This window comes from Orycteropus afer, unplaced genomic scaffold (assembly GCF_000298275.1).
Source record: "Orycteropus afer afer isolate SDZICR_OR568_19922 unplaced genomic scaffold, OryAfe1.0 scaffold00067, whole genome shotgun sequence".
Lineage (NCBI taxonomy): Eukaryota > Metazoa > Chordata > Mammalia > Tubulidentata > Orycteropodidae > Orycteropus > Orycteropus afer.
Window position 1 is genome coordinate 9,375,805 of NW_006921654.1, and position 13,446 is coordinate 9,389,250.

At 46.8% G+C, this 13,446-nt stretch overlaps 1 protein-coding gene across 1 annotated transcript; it reads right to left on the reverse strand.

Annotated features, from left to right (window-relative positions):
• Positions 1 to 2,208: 2,208 nt before the first annotated feature.
• On the reverse strand, positions 2,209 to 13,211 carry MARVELD3 (MARVEL domain containing 3). Its single transcript, XM_042780874.1, has 3 exons — positions 12,838 to 13,211; positions 9,424 to 9,551; positions 2,209 to 2,819 (listed from the first exon to the last, which is right to left on the reverse strand). Exons 1-3 carry the CDS (start codon positions 13,209 to 13,211, stop codon positions 2,209 to 2,211), a joined length of 1,113 nt encoding a protein of 370 aa, XP_042636808.1.
• Between the last annotated feature and the right edge of the window lie 235 nt (positions 13,212 to 13,446).

The window sequence follows — 13,446 nt, forward strand, 5'->3', positions numbered from 1 at the left end:
GGGCTCTGGGACTTGAGAAACTACATTCCTGTAATGGAAAATAACATCAGACCCAAACTGCCCACTCTCCACCTGGCAGTGTGTGCTACTGGCCATTCTCTTCCTCCAGCAGAGTGAGAGGACTGACCCCAACACCATTCTGTTTCCTGTAGGGTGTAGCACACAAATTAATCTCATCCCTGAAGGGAAACAAGAAGCAATTCCACTGACTCCAGCATCTGGGAGCATATTGCTCTTCTGCCAGGTCAGGTGATACTGGGTATGTTGGTGATATGACCACTGAATATTGTCGAAGCTACCTGCCAAGGGCCTGGCCTGGCCTGGCTATCAACAGCAAACAGGCCCAAGTATTCCCAAGCACGTTGTTAGTACATGCATGAGCAAAAAAGCAAAAGAGCTACCATGGGAGCTGGCCCTGGAAGAAAGGCCTGCTGATCTACTTCTGAACAATCAGCCATTGAAGTCCGTGTGACACAGTTCTGTTCTGACACCTGAGGTCACCATCTGTCAGATTCAACTCGATGACGACTGGCTACCAAAGAGCACTTCTGAGAAGGATACAAGGCTTCACAAAGACGGCAGAGGGTTCTGCAGGGTCAAGTGGGGACTGAAACAAAAGGGACTTGTGACTTCAACAGCTTATTTCTGGTGAGGCTGCATTTGTGGCTGCTCATGTAATACTCCACCTAATTCTACATCTGCTTCTGCCTTTGCATTGTAACTGTGGTCCTGAAAAAACTGAGGAGATCAATCGAAGTTTTTATTTTCTAAAATAAAAGTAATACATGCACAGTCAAGCCATACATAAAATGAAAAAGCTCTTCAGAGGCAAAAACCAAACTCATCACCATCAAGTTGATCCCGACTCCTAGCGACACCTCCTTGAGTTTCCAAGGCGGTATCACTGTGCAAGTAGATTGCCCAACCTTCCTTCCGAGGAGTGGCTGGAGGGTTTGAACCACCAGCCTTCTGGTTAGCAGTCAAGTGCCTTAGGCACTATGCCACCAGAGTTCTTCTTCAGAGGCAACTACTAGTAATACTTATGTATTTTCTCCAAAGAACCCTAGTGGCACAGTGGTTAAGCACTCAGCTGCTAAGTAATAGGTTGGTGGTTCAGACCCACCAGCAGCTCTGTGGGAGAAAGACCAGGAGATCTGCTCTGTGAAGATCACAGCCTACAAAACCTGTGGGGCAGTTCTCTGTTCCAAAGGGTCGTTACAAGTCAGAATCGATTCAGTGGCACCTAACAACCACCTTTGATTCTTTGAGAAATTTTCTAATCATATACAAGCACATATATGTATTTCTTTTTCTAAATAGAACTCACCCTTTAAATGTGATAAGTTGTCTGTATTTAAAAAAATAATAATATAAACTTATTATAACGAGAACCATCACCTCCAAATTAAAATTTCTCTGGACTTTTACTAGATGCACATAAAGCAAAGGATATATTTATTTTTACCAAAAATAATGTTTAATGTTCTGTTTGTCATCGTTGCGTGTGCAGTGAGAACCCATGATATTGCCTGCCCAAACGTTAACAGCTTGCTATTCTTTTATTCTGGATGGATCCTGAATTCCAGATGCTGGGTTTGATTCTCCAGACAACAGCACATTTACAAGGGGTACAAAGCACTTGCTGAGCTTTCAAGGCAATTGTAAGGGACTTGTAGAATAGCTTCTTTGCAACTCAGTGAATTAATCTGGTTCCTCTTTCCTTGGCCCACACCTTCCTCCAGTTTAAATTTCACAGGCGCATTCTGCCCAGAAACCCTCACCCCGTCCAGCCAGAACATTAAGGCAGCAGAAGAAATGGAGAGTTCAGTCTGGAAAAAAATCATGGGCTAATCTGCTGAAGGCAACAATATTTAGAAAAGTTTAGGCCAATATGTTGTCTTCTATCTGTGTGGCTTGTCATAAACTTTGAAATAAGGTTCTTCACATTCACTTGGTTCTTTCCTTTGTTTAATCCGGAATTGCCTTTGCTGCAGCACATGCCTGTGCCCTGTGGGTCTTGGGCTCTAGGTTCTGTAACTGTGATCATTCACTCACTGAACACTCCAGAAACCGGAGAAGGCGACCCACCGTGCCAAAGTGGCCTTGTTACTTCTCAAGTATTGGCACGTTCCACCACTCAGCACTCTTGTGCAAGAGAGTAGCTCAGAGTCCCTTCCGTCACTTACACTGGCAGAGCATTTTAAAAGCTTAAAACGCAAACATTTCTGCTGGCTTTTCTTTCAGTTTCCTGACTTTTCGGTAACCCCTGATGGCCAGGATGGCCCCGAGAGCAAAGACCACAATGCCCAGGGCAGCAAAGATGCCAGCTCCTATATCTCCCCCATGGAAACTGCAGCTGAAGCCACTGTAGCCCTTGCTTTGGTACAGTGCTTCCCTCTGTTTACACACAGGAGAGTCATAGGCAGCAGAGAGGTGGTGGAAATAGAAATAGATGGCTGGGATGTACGCCACAGCAATAAGCACATCCACCAAGCCTTCAATCACCAGGCACAGCGGGCAATGCCACGGGACCCGCAGGACGCCCATGGAGATAAGGAGGCAGCCGAAGGCCATGAGGGCACCGCTGTAGGCCATGGCCGCAGTGACTGCGGGCAGCTTCAGCTGGTAGAACTGGACATCCAGCCGCTGGGCTTTCTCCCCGTCGGCACCATCAAAACCACTGTAAGCCCCTCCGAACTGGTAGTAGTAAATGCCCCCCAGGCTGGTGATGCCCGTGTAGCCCCCGGTGGAACTGTAAGATACAGAACTGCAGGCCAGGATCAGCAAGTTCAGGAGAACCTCCAGCATTTGGCAGCAGGCTGCAACAAAAGGGTGAGTTACCATTTTGGGAGATGCTGTTTAGTCCATGAGGTTAAAATTGGCTACTAACCAAAAGCTTAGAGGTTCAAATCCACTCGGAGGCACCTTGGAGGAAAGGCCTGGTGATGTACTTCTGAAAAATCAGAAATTCCACAGAGCACAATTCTACTCTGACACAGACGGGGTCACCATGAGTTGGAGTCAACAGCCACTGGTCTGGTGTTTTGATTTAACACTCAGAAACTCTTCCAACGTGAGGCTCATCTTCCCCACATCATCTCAGACCAACATCTCTTTACTCTGTCCCCTTGGAAAGCCTGGGTGCCTAACTGTCATTTGGTGGTAGCTGGAAACTACAGTCTTCAGCTAGTGCTAGAGATACTCGACTGAAAAGGGTAGTTCTCAAAAGAACAAAGCAGCCTGACCCAGGAGAGGTAATAGGAAGTTGGAAGAAACCAAGTCAGTGAGCAGTAAGAAAGGCTTTCTACATGAACACAGAGGCAAGAACATGCTCCTGCCCTCCAACCCCCACCAAACAGAAAAGTTGTCTCCTTTTTGTATATGTTTGTGGCTATCTTCAATTTGAAAGAGGTGAAAAAAATTAATACAGTGCTTAAAGAATATAATGACATTAGAATAAAGCATGGACATTATACATCAAAAGGGTAACTGTGGTTCGCATGTATTTCAAATATGAAAAATTAAGGTAATTAAACCATAACACTTACTAAAGAAATATTGAAAGCAGGAACACAAACAGATACATGTACACCAATATTCACTGCAGCAACACAACAAATATTCACAACAACTGAAAGAAAGGAACAACCTAAATGTCAATCAATACATAAATTGATAAACAAAATGTATTATATCCATACAATAGAATATTTGCTGCTGTTGTTATGTGCCGTCGAGTTGGACCTGACTCATAGCGACCCCTCCTTGGGTTTCCAAGGCAGTATCACTGCTCACTGCTCAGCCATAGAGAGAAATGAAGTCCTGATACACGCTACAATATGGGTGAACCTTGAGAACATCATGCTGAGTGAAATACGTCACAAAATGATAAAGACTGATATCTAGAGCAGGTGAGTGTATACAGACTGAAGGTTATTAGTGGTGACCAGGGGTGGGAACAAGGGAGCGAGAACACTGAGCTTCTGTTAAGGGTGATGGAAAAGTTTGGAAACACATAATGGTGATGGTTGCAGAACGTGATGACCACAGTTAAAGCCACTAAATGGTCCATGTGAAGAATGTTAAAATGGCAATTAAAAAAACAAAACATATTTTATTGTTGTTAGATATTAGTTCAATAAATAACTTTGTGTTTTTAGTTCCCAAAAGGGCATATCTCTCAGGCTGTAATATTTTCCCAGAGCTGGATTCTTTCAGGGTGCTCAGCTTCTTTCTGTTGGACCAGGAAATGGTCCTAGGTCTTCCACAAAGCTGGGTGCTTTTCTTAAAATTAGCTTTATTGAGACATAACTTAAACACACAAAATGCACCCACATTAAATAGACAGATGTGTTTTGACAAATGGGTATACTGTGTAATTACCAAGACGATGTTGTTGTTGTTATGTGCCGTCGAGTCGGCCCCGACTCATAGCGACCCCTCCTTGGGTTTCCGAGGCAGTATCACTACGGAAGTAGATTGCCCAACCTTCCTTCCGAGGAGTGGCTGGTGGGTTTCTACCGCCAGCCTTCTGGTTAGCAGTCAAGTGCTTTAGCCACTATGCTACCAGAGCTCCTATTACCAAGATAGAGAACCTATTTATTAACTCTAAAAGTTCCCTAGTACATCTTTGCAATCCACCCCCTACCTTCCACCTCAGGCAACCATTAATGTACTGTCATTATACATTAGTTTTGCCTTCTCTGTACCTTCATATAAATGCAATCATACATACTCCTTTAAGTCTGGCTTCTTTTGCTCAGCATAACATAAAGCTGGGTGCTTTTCAACTGGAAAATTGTACATGCTGGATTAGTTCTGGGAGCTCTGGTAGCATAGTGCCTAAGGCATTTGACTGCCAACCAGAAGGCTGGCGGTTCAAATCACCAGCCACTCCTTGGAAGGAAGGTTGGGCAATCTACTTCTGTAGTGATACCACCTCAGAAACCCAAGGAGGGGTTGCTATGAGTTGGATACGACTTGACGGCAGTGAGTTTGGTTTTTGGTTTTTGGATTGATTCTGGTAGGTTAGGTGACTCTCACTCTGGTGAGGCCAGTCTGTCAGCATCTCTTTGGTATCTAGAGAACCCAATTTTGTGCCTGGTTCCAGATGGTCTACTTACAAAGCTGGGTTACATGATCTCTAATGGAAATGCTTCACTCTCAAGTATTATCTTTACCTGCTACAACTTGCCCCCAAAATGCAAGTAGCTTTGATTATAAAAGCAACATGTATTTATTGTAAGGAAGGGGGGAAAAAAGTAGATAGAAACATACAAAAAAAAAAAAAAAACTCTATTGCCGTTGAGTTGATTCCCACTCCTAGTGACCCTCCAGGACAGAGTAGAACTGCTCCATAGGGTTTCAAGGCTGTCTATCTTTACAAAAGCAGTTTGCCTCACCTTTTTTCCATCTTATTTTTTATTTTTCCTCATATCCAAGTAAGTATTGTGGCTGACAGATTCAAACCGTCAACCTTTTGGTTTGCATGTGTTAACCACTCCATCACCAGAGCTCCTTATAACAGAAACATATAGTGTAAAAATTGCCCATAAACCAAGCTATGAAAAATAACCACTGGGAACATTATCTATCTCCCCACTCCCGGACTTTCCCCTACTACGTTCACAATTTCTGTGACTTGTTTGCTTTTAGGGAAGAGTGGGGTCCTACTGTATCTACTGTGGTACAACCTCCTTTTTTCCCTTCACAGTACATTGTGGACCTTTTTCAATATAGTAAACATATATCTACTTCATAACTTTAAAAGATGTATATTGCTGTTAGGTGCCGTCGAGTTAATTTTTACTCATAGCGACCCCATGTGACACAGCAGAACTACCCTACAGGGTTTCTAGGCTGTGACCTGTATGGGAGCAGCTTGCTGGGTCTTTCTCCACCGAGCAGCAGGGTGGGTTTGCGCCACTGACCTTCCAGTTAGCGGTCGTGTGTTTAACCAAGACTCCTTAGAAGATGTATATTATACCACAATTAATTTAAATAATTGCAGTGTAAAGGATACTCACTCTCCTGTAGATATTTGCTGTACGGGGGGGGAGGGGAGGTTCATATCACTGTGGGGCCCACATCTAATTCCTGTTTTATTCCTTTGTTGTTGTTATGTGTTGGCCTGACTCATAGCCACCTTGGGTTTCCAAGGTGGTATCACTAAGCGATAGGTATCACTACTGAAGTAGATTGCCCAACCTTCCTTCTGCGGAGTGGCTGGTGGGTTTGAACCACCAGCCTTCTGGTTAGCAGTCAAATGCCTTAGGCACAATGCTACCAGAGCATCCATTAGTAGAAATGAAAAAGAATCACAGCCTTGGGAAAATGTACCTTCCCCCCACCCAATTAAAATACCAGGGTTTTTTGGTTTTGTTGTTTTTTAAAATAGAGGCCCAGAGGCTCTCTAGGTCTTGAACACGGATGGTCCCCCCTTGCCCCATGAGGGAATCTGGCTCTGAGTCAGCTTTTGTCTCTCTCCTAAGAACCAATAGTTCATTTCAGGTCAGGCCTTGCTCTGACACTAGTGGAATCACTCAGACCCCGTAATGAGTTAACACTCAAAGTCAATCGTGGTTTGAGATCTTGAAGAAAGCTCAGCCCTGAGAAGTACTGAATTAGGGTACTAAATAAGTATTTTTAAAAGGAGGATTGAGAATGTAGGCTTGGGAGAGAAAAACAACCCACAGCTTCCCACCGTGAGCCTTCTCTGTGATTACACGTAAACGCTCTTGGCAGTGGTAAACCAGGTATCACAAGTCCACTCTGACTCATGGTGACCCCACGTGTGTCAGTGTAGAAGAATGCTCCAGAGGGATTTCAGTGGCTGACTTTTTGAAAGCAGATCACCAAATTTGTTTTGTTTTGTTTTGTTTCTCCAAAGGCGCCCCTGGGTGGACTTGACCCTCCAACCTTTTGGTTAGCATTTGAGCTCTTAACCACGTGCACCACCCAGGGACGCCTGGCAGTGGGAAACCATCTGTGTTCCTCTCTTTGCTCTGCTGGACTGTAGTCTCAGCTCCTCTGAAAGTAAAGTTCCTTATTGGAAACGGTCCCTCTGAAAGTCAGACTTTAAATACTCCCAAAGCCTAATCTCAGGGAGCTCTGGTAGCGTAGTGCCTCAGGCACTTGACTGCTGACCAGAAGGCTGGCGGTTCAAACCCACCAGCCAGTCCTCAGAAGGAAGGTTGGGCAATCTACTTCCATAGCGAAACTGCCTCGGAAACCCAAGGAGGGGTTGCTATGAGTCGGGTCCGACTTGATGGCACATAACAGCACAGCAAAGCTTAATCTCAAAGCTATGAGTGAGGGACAGGCACTACTGACTATGGAGATGTCCTTTCTCGGGAGAAAAATAAGTGAAACTTAATAAAGTTAAGGCTGGAAGCTGAACGAACACTAAGCATGTAAGAGAGAGCAGGAAAGAAGCTGCTCCAATGCAAACTGAGGGAGATGGTGAGGGTGCCCAGAAACGTACCTTCTCACCAGGGAACTGGTAACTCCTCACCTGTCCTCCAGATAAGCATAAGCCACACATACTCCATGACCTGTTACATACATCGTGATGTGTACTTCCTTTTCATCTGACATTTATCCTCAACTCCTAAAGATTTTATCATCTGAGTGGTCATGCCCCTGAATTGAATTTGGGGCTCTCCCTTTTGAGTGTTCCACTGAGCTTCTTTAGAGTGGATGACAGCCCTAAACCTCAGGGTCTCCCTAGGAAGCTAGAAAGGCCCACAGCTGCCTCCCACTTTAACAAGTTTGCTGGAGGAGGAGATGATTTCACCGATACAGAAAAGAAGTCACGAAAGAGCAGCTCTAAGATGAGCTCAGAATCTTGTGACCTTGTCCAGGCACCTATTTCCTGCTTGAGACAAGTTCCTGGTGTTTAATGACTGCTTCTCTCAAAACAAGGCAGTATTGTGTGTTTCTGTGCGTCCAGAGGTCTTTATAAGCTCTCACTTTTCAGCTTCCACTGCTGCCCCATCCTCTATCTAGACTCTGGAAACCCAAACTCCAGGCTTAAAGCCAAATAGCCAGAAGTAATCAAAGCTAAATCAAACTGTGTTTTGGTTAGAAGCTTCAAAGCCTGCTCTCCCCTCTTGGCAAGTCAATCACAGAAGGAAAAAAAATCTCTTTGGAGAAACCTGCTAACTTATTTCTGTTATTTACATCAAGTAAAAGAGAAAAGTCAAGCCATTAAACTATTTCAGGCCTTAGAGTCAGACTCTGTTTCAGTTCCAGCTCTTTCACTTACCAGCTGTGTGACTCTGGGTAACTTCCTGTATGTACTTCTTTGAGCCTCAGGAGTTGTTGACAGAATGCAAGGCAATGAGGTGGTGCCAACATACGTAAACTAGAGGGATTGCCCAGAGCCCTTTAATGAAAGTCCTTCGTAATCGTATAGTTACATATATCAGTGTAGTCATCCTAAAATGCATCTTCAGGTATGAGATTTCTCTCCCTGAGGCTGGGAGGCTTTCCTTCTTAGTCAAGCTGGGAAAGTGTCTCACCCAACCATGTGAGCTGTAAGGGCCTCTGACAAACCAGATATTCCTTGTTGCTGGCAAGGCCAAGGTCAGGGGCTAGGATGGGAAGCCACGTTCTGAGCTGATCCATGATACAGTGGAAACTCTGAGAGCCGGAACTTGATGAGACTGACTCCTTCTTCTGAGTCTCGCAAGTTTTCTGCCTTTGGCAGGGTGCAGTCTGACCACTTGTCTACTGCTGTCTGTCACTAGAAAATGGTTTAATTTTCCTTCTCTGACACAGGTTCCAGCTTCCACAGATTTTACTGTATTATCTAATGAATGTTTTTCAAACTGTGGATACTCATAAGTGTGATTTTTGTTTTGTTTTTATTTGTTTTCAGTGAAACAGAAAAGAGTAGAAAACATCAGAGCATGAGCTAGGTCATAGGCTAAATATTGTTTCATGACATTTTTATTTGTGTGTGTTTAGATCTTCATGTAAAATAGATTTCTTACTTGAGTCTCAGTTAAAAAAGTTTAAAAGACACTGAGTGTTTGGATATAAGGTCCCCAAGGGGACTCTCTGACCTTAATCATCACTTGGCTTGACCTGCAGCCCAGCCCCACCTCGCCAAAGCCACCCTGTGAAAGCTGGCAGCTGACAGCCAGTTCACCTGCAGACCACCCCAGATCTACCTGGAGCCTGCAAGTTACCTCATCGGGCCCTGGGCACGTTTGAGGAGCTGCATGAGAAATCTAGTAGCACTTTTCTGACATTCTCATTTCTTTTTTTCAGAAAACCAAAACCTCATACAAGTATGGAAACTAAAATACTAAGAACCAGAAAAGGAGGTCTGCTTGAACTTGTGCGTCACCAGCTCAGATCACCCCTTCCAGGACCACAGGTGAAGGTAAGGGTCGAATCGCCTATCAAATGGCTCACCTCTCCCAGTGCACAGGTATCTGCATTTGTGGCATTCCAGCAGTCCCTCAGCCTCTGACTGGTAATATTTCACTTCTTCTCGTCCAGGCCTGGGGTTCGAGGGCATGTATCTCCCTGAAGCAAGTTCACTAGAAACAAAAAAACACATGCCATTGTTGTGGTTACTTGCTATCAGTCCGTTCTGACTCACACAGTAACCTCATGTGTGCAGAGTAGAACTGCTTTGACTGTTTTTAAAAAGACTGTGACCTTTTGGAAGCAGATGGCCTGCCCTTCCTTCCAAAGCACATCTAGCAGGTCTGAGCTGCCAGCCTTTCCGTTAGTAGTCCAACACCACCCAGAGTCCCCACGTGTCATTACCAAAAACACTAAACCATTACTGTCAAGTAAATTCCAACTCATAGTGACCCTACACGTCAGTCTGCTGCTGTAAAGATGATAGCCTCAGAAACTCTATACCCTTTGCCAAAGAGTGATTAATAGTCACTTAAGAAAGACTATTGGTCAGAGTAGAACTGCCCCATAGGGTTTCCAAGGCAATAAAATCTTTATGGAAGCAGACTGCCCCATCTTTCTCCCACAAGGCGGCTGTCAACCTTTTGGTTAGCAGCTGAATCCCTTAACCACTATGCCACATGCCATTGTTGTTGTTGTTGTTATGTGCCATCGGGTTGGACCCGACTCATAGCAACCCCTCCTTGGGTTTCTGAGGCAGTATCACTACAGAAGTAGATTGCCCCATCTTCCTTCCGAGGAGTGGCTGGTGTATTTGAACTGCCAGCCTTCTGGTTAAGTCAAGTGCCTTAGGCAGTACACTAGGAGAGCGCCCCACATGCCATTAGGGAGCCTCAAATCCAATAGCTTGTTCAGAATGATAACTCTTGGCTTCTCATGCTGAGCCAAATATTAAAGAATGTGCAGAACAGAAACAAAGCCTGACACAGTATTTCATACACCAGAGAATTCTCTGGTTCATTGGGCCTGTAAGACATCTAAACACCTGGCCAAATGCAGCTAACCAGCCAGGTGATATAGCCCATAATCCAGTAAACCTAAGAACAGCCCATGATACTGTTTAGTCAGCCCACAGAAGCTATCTAACCAGATAACTGTGAGCCACCACCTTTGGTAGCATGAGTTCTCAGTTCAGTAAGACCAGGTCCCCTCAAATTTCATTTGCATTCACAAGATTCTGATGCCCAAGTGGGCATTCTTTTCTCTTGTTACTTTGGAAAGAGCTGAATCAGCAATAGTTCTCCAGGCATATGGGTGATACTGTCAACTGATGGTGATAAGATGACATCTTCACATGATCTCTCCTCTCCCCCTCCCAGCCCTTGGCCCTTTCTGTTCCTTCTTTTCCTCCTTCATCCGTATACCCTGGATCTTACCCAGGATTCAGTGGGGAGGTGGGAGAGGGGGACTGCTTTCTACTGGCTGGGCTCCAGGGAACTTTCCAAAACATAGATCCCTTTGTGTCTCTCTTAGGTTTGAAGTTCTTAAATTCTCATGTATTAGGGATAAAGTAAAAGCTTTAAACCTGGCCCAAGAGGCCTTTGCTCCACTGTCCACATTCAAAGATCTGCCACTGTGAACTGTGTCACCGCTCCCTGCAAGAACCTGCTCCCAGCCTCTGGGTGAGTGCAGAAGCTTCTCCTCAGCAACACTTTCACTTCCTCTCCCAGCCTCACCCCTTCTTTCTGCTTCTCGGGAACTCAGCTTTTAGGTGATTGCCTCTGGGAAACTTTCCTGACTCCTTGGCCCTAAAAAGGAGCCCTGCAGTGACACATTGCACTGTACTGCAGTTGGCTCATTTACCTGTCAGTCCTCCTACACCGGAAGGTAGGTCTCTATAGCTTCTGCCCCAACGGCCCATCCATTAAATGGAGGAAAGACAAATCAATTGCCCTTTGGTTCAAAACACCAACTGACTGTGAGCAAAACTATTTCCTTCCCTTGCTTTTAAGGAGTGGAGAGAAGAGGAGCTTAGGGACTGAGTCTCCAGTTTATAAGGAAACCTAAAAATGTAACTCTGGATCCTCCCATAGTGCCTGATGCATTTGACTGCTAACCAGAAGGCTGGCAGTTCAAACCTACCAGCCACTCCTGGGATGGAAGACTGGGCAATCTACTTCCATAGAGATACTGCCTTGGAAACCCAAGGAGGGATGTCTGTGAGTCGGGACCGACTTGACAGCAGTGAGTTTGGGTTTTTTGGATTCTCCCAGGTCACACAGCTGCAATGCAAAGTGACTGTAGTTGGAGAATAATAACTAGAGGCCTGTGACTCTATCTGGATGCACCCTTTGTCGTTCTAGTTGGTTTTAGATAATGTAACATAAACTCAGGATAGCGGCTTTCCGCCTGTGTGCATACAACAGGGAGAGACTGGTGTGACCCTCCAAGGGCCACAGCAGAGTGGAGCCTGACTGTTCCTCAAAGACAATGGGTGTCAAAAGGCAGATGTCAGTCATGGCCCCAGTACCTGTGTGCCTCCTTGTTGGACTGTACCCTCTGAGCAGGCAGGGACATCACCCCATCTGTTCACAGTTCACAGTGCCTGATAACACGGGCATTCAAGCCTATTTGTGGGATTGGAGGGAATGTTAGACGGAAAGGCAACCGACTCCCCAGGAGGTGGGGGGAAACTGAGTCACCTCTCTTCCTCCCATCCATCCCCAGACCCACTCTTAGCTCACAGTCTTCCAGAACATCATGATGCTTTCACCTCACAAGGACTTATGGGAATTCTCTGGATTCTACAGGCAGGGATGGCAAGATGTGTTCGTTGGGAAGGGTGAGGTCTCAAACAATCACTGGATTTGAATGAGGCAGCCCAGAAAGACTTCCCTGACCTTGGAGATCTCTGCCCTTCAGCCAGCAGTTTTAGGTAAATTTAGTTCTGTGAGTAAAAGTGTGGCTGTCTTTTTAAATTACATATACCTCTCGGAGGGGTAGCACCTTAATGTATGAACCCTTCGTTGGGATGAACTGGCCTTGGCCATCAAGGAATATATAGCACTCTCACAGTCTGTGAAGGTTCTGGTGCCAAGGGGCAGTCCTGTGAGCACGTGGGGGCGGAGGGCTGGGAGACGCTGCAGGTTAACCCCATCTACCTAATCTCCTTTCCACTCCTTCCCTTTCCTGTTCTGAAGGCTTCTCCTCCCATTTACTGGATCCCCCGACCCTGCCACTGCTAACAAGAGTGGTCGCTCTTTGTTAATGGGGTTCCAGTCAAGAAATAGGGGCACCCTAAGATCCTCCTTCCCTCCCAGGTCGCCTCTAAGAGAGCACAAGGGAGGAGTGTCTTCCTTGAAAGCGACCTCCTCCCAGGCAGACTGGCCTTTGACCCAAGCTTCCTCAGTGCAGAGGTTGCAAGGCCCGCTCCACCACCAGCCCGCGGCCGCGCCTCACCTGTCGGGTTCTCGGCGCCCGAAGCCTGCTTTCCTCTGGGGCGGCGGCTCTGGGGTTTCCCAAGGCGAGGGCCAGGGGGGTGGGGCTGCGTCCCAGGTGGAGCCCTGGGGTCTGTCCCGGGTCCGGCTTTGGCGGGACTTTTCCCAAACTCTTTGTTCGTCTGGGCGATGGCCCCCGACCCTTTGTCTCTCCTGGCGGAGATCTCGGTCCCCTCGCCGGTCCGCGTCCCGCCGCCCGTCCCCGTCTTTCTCCCGGTGCCGGTCCCTGGGTCTGTCCCGCTGTCGCTCCGGGTGGTGCTCTCGGTTCGGACGGGAGTGCCGATCCGGCTCTCTCGGTCGGGCCCGGGGTTCGCGAGCTCCCGAACGCTCTTCCATAGCCAGGTTCCGTGTCCCCGCCTGGGACCGACCCGAGGGCAACAACCAACCCCAAGTTTCGCCGACAGGTGGCCAAGGCCGGAGGCGGGGCAGCGAGGGAGGCTCACCTGCGCGCACGCGCTCAGCTCCGCTCCTGACCGGCAGGGCGCGCACCTGCGCACAAGCGCCGGCAGGGGGCGCTGCTTTGCCCAGCCCGGGGTCGCCTGGCTGAAAGACGCTTCCAGCTCTGGGCGGG

Coding starts and splice junctions, on each gene's coding strand:
- MARVELD3 (XM_042780874.1), bottom strand. CDS start 13,211: ATGGAAGAGCGTTCGGGAGCTCGCGAACCCCGGGCCCGACCGAGAGAG. Junction 9,552..12,837: donor GGGCGCCGAGAACCCGACAG/GTGAGGCGCGGC, acceptor TTTTGTTTCTAG/TGAACTTGCTTCAGGGAGAT. Junction 2,820..9,423: donor ATACCTGTGCACTGGGAGAG/GTGAGCCATTTG, acceptor CTTTTGTTGCAG/CCTGCTGCCAAATGCTGGAG.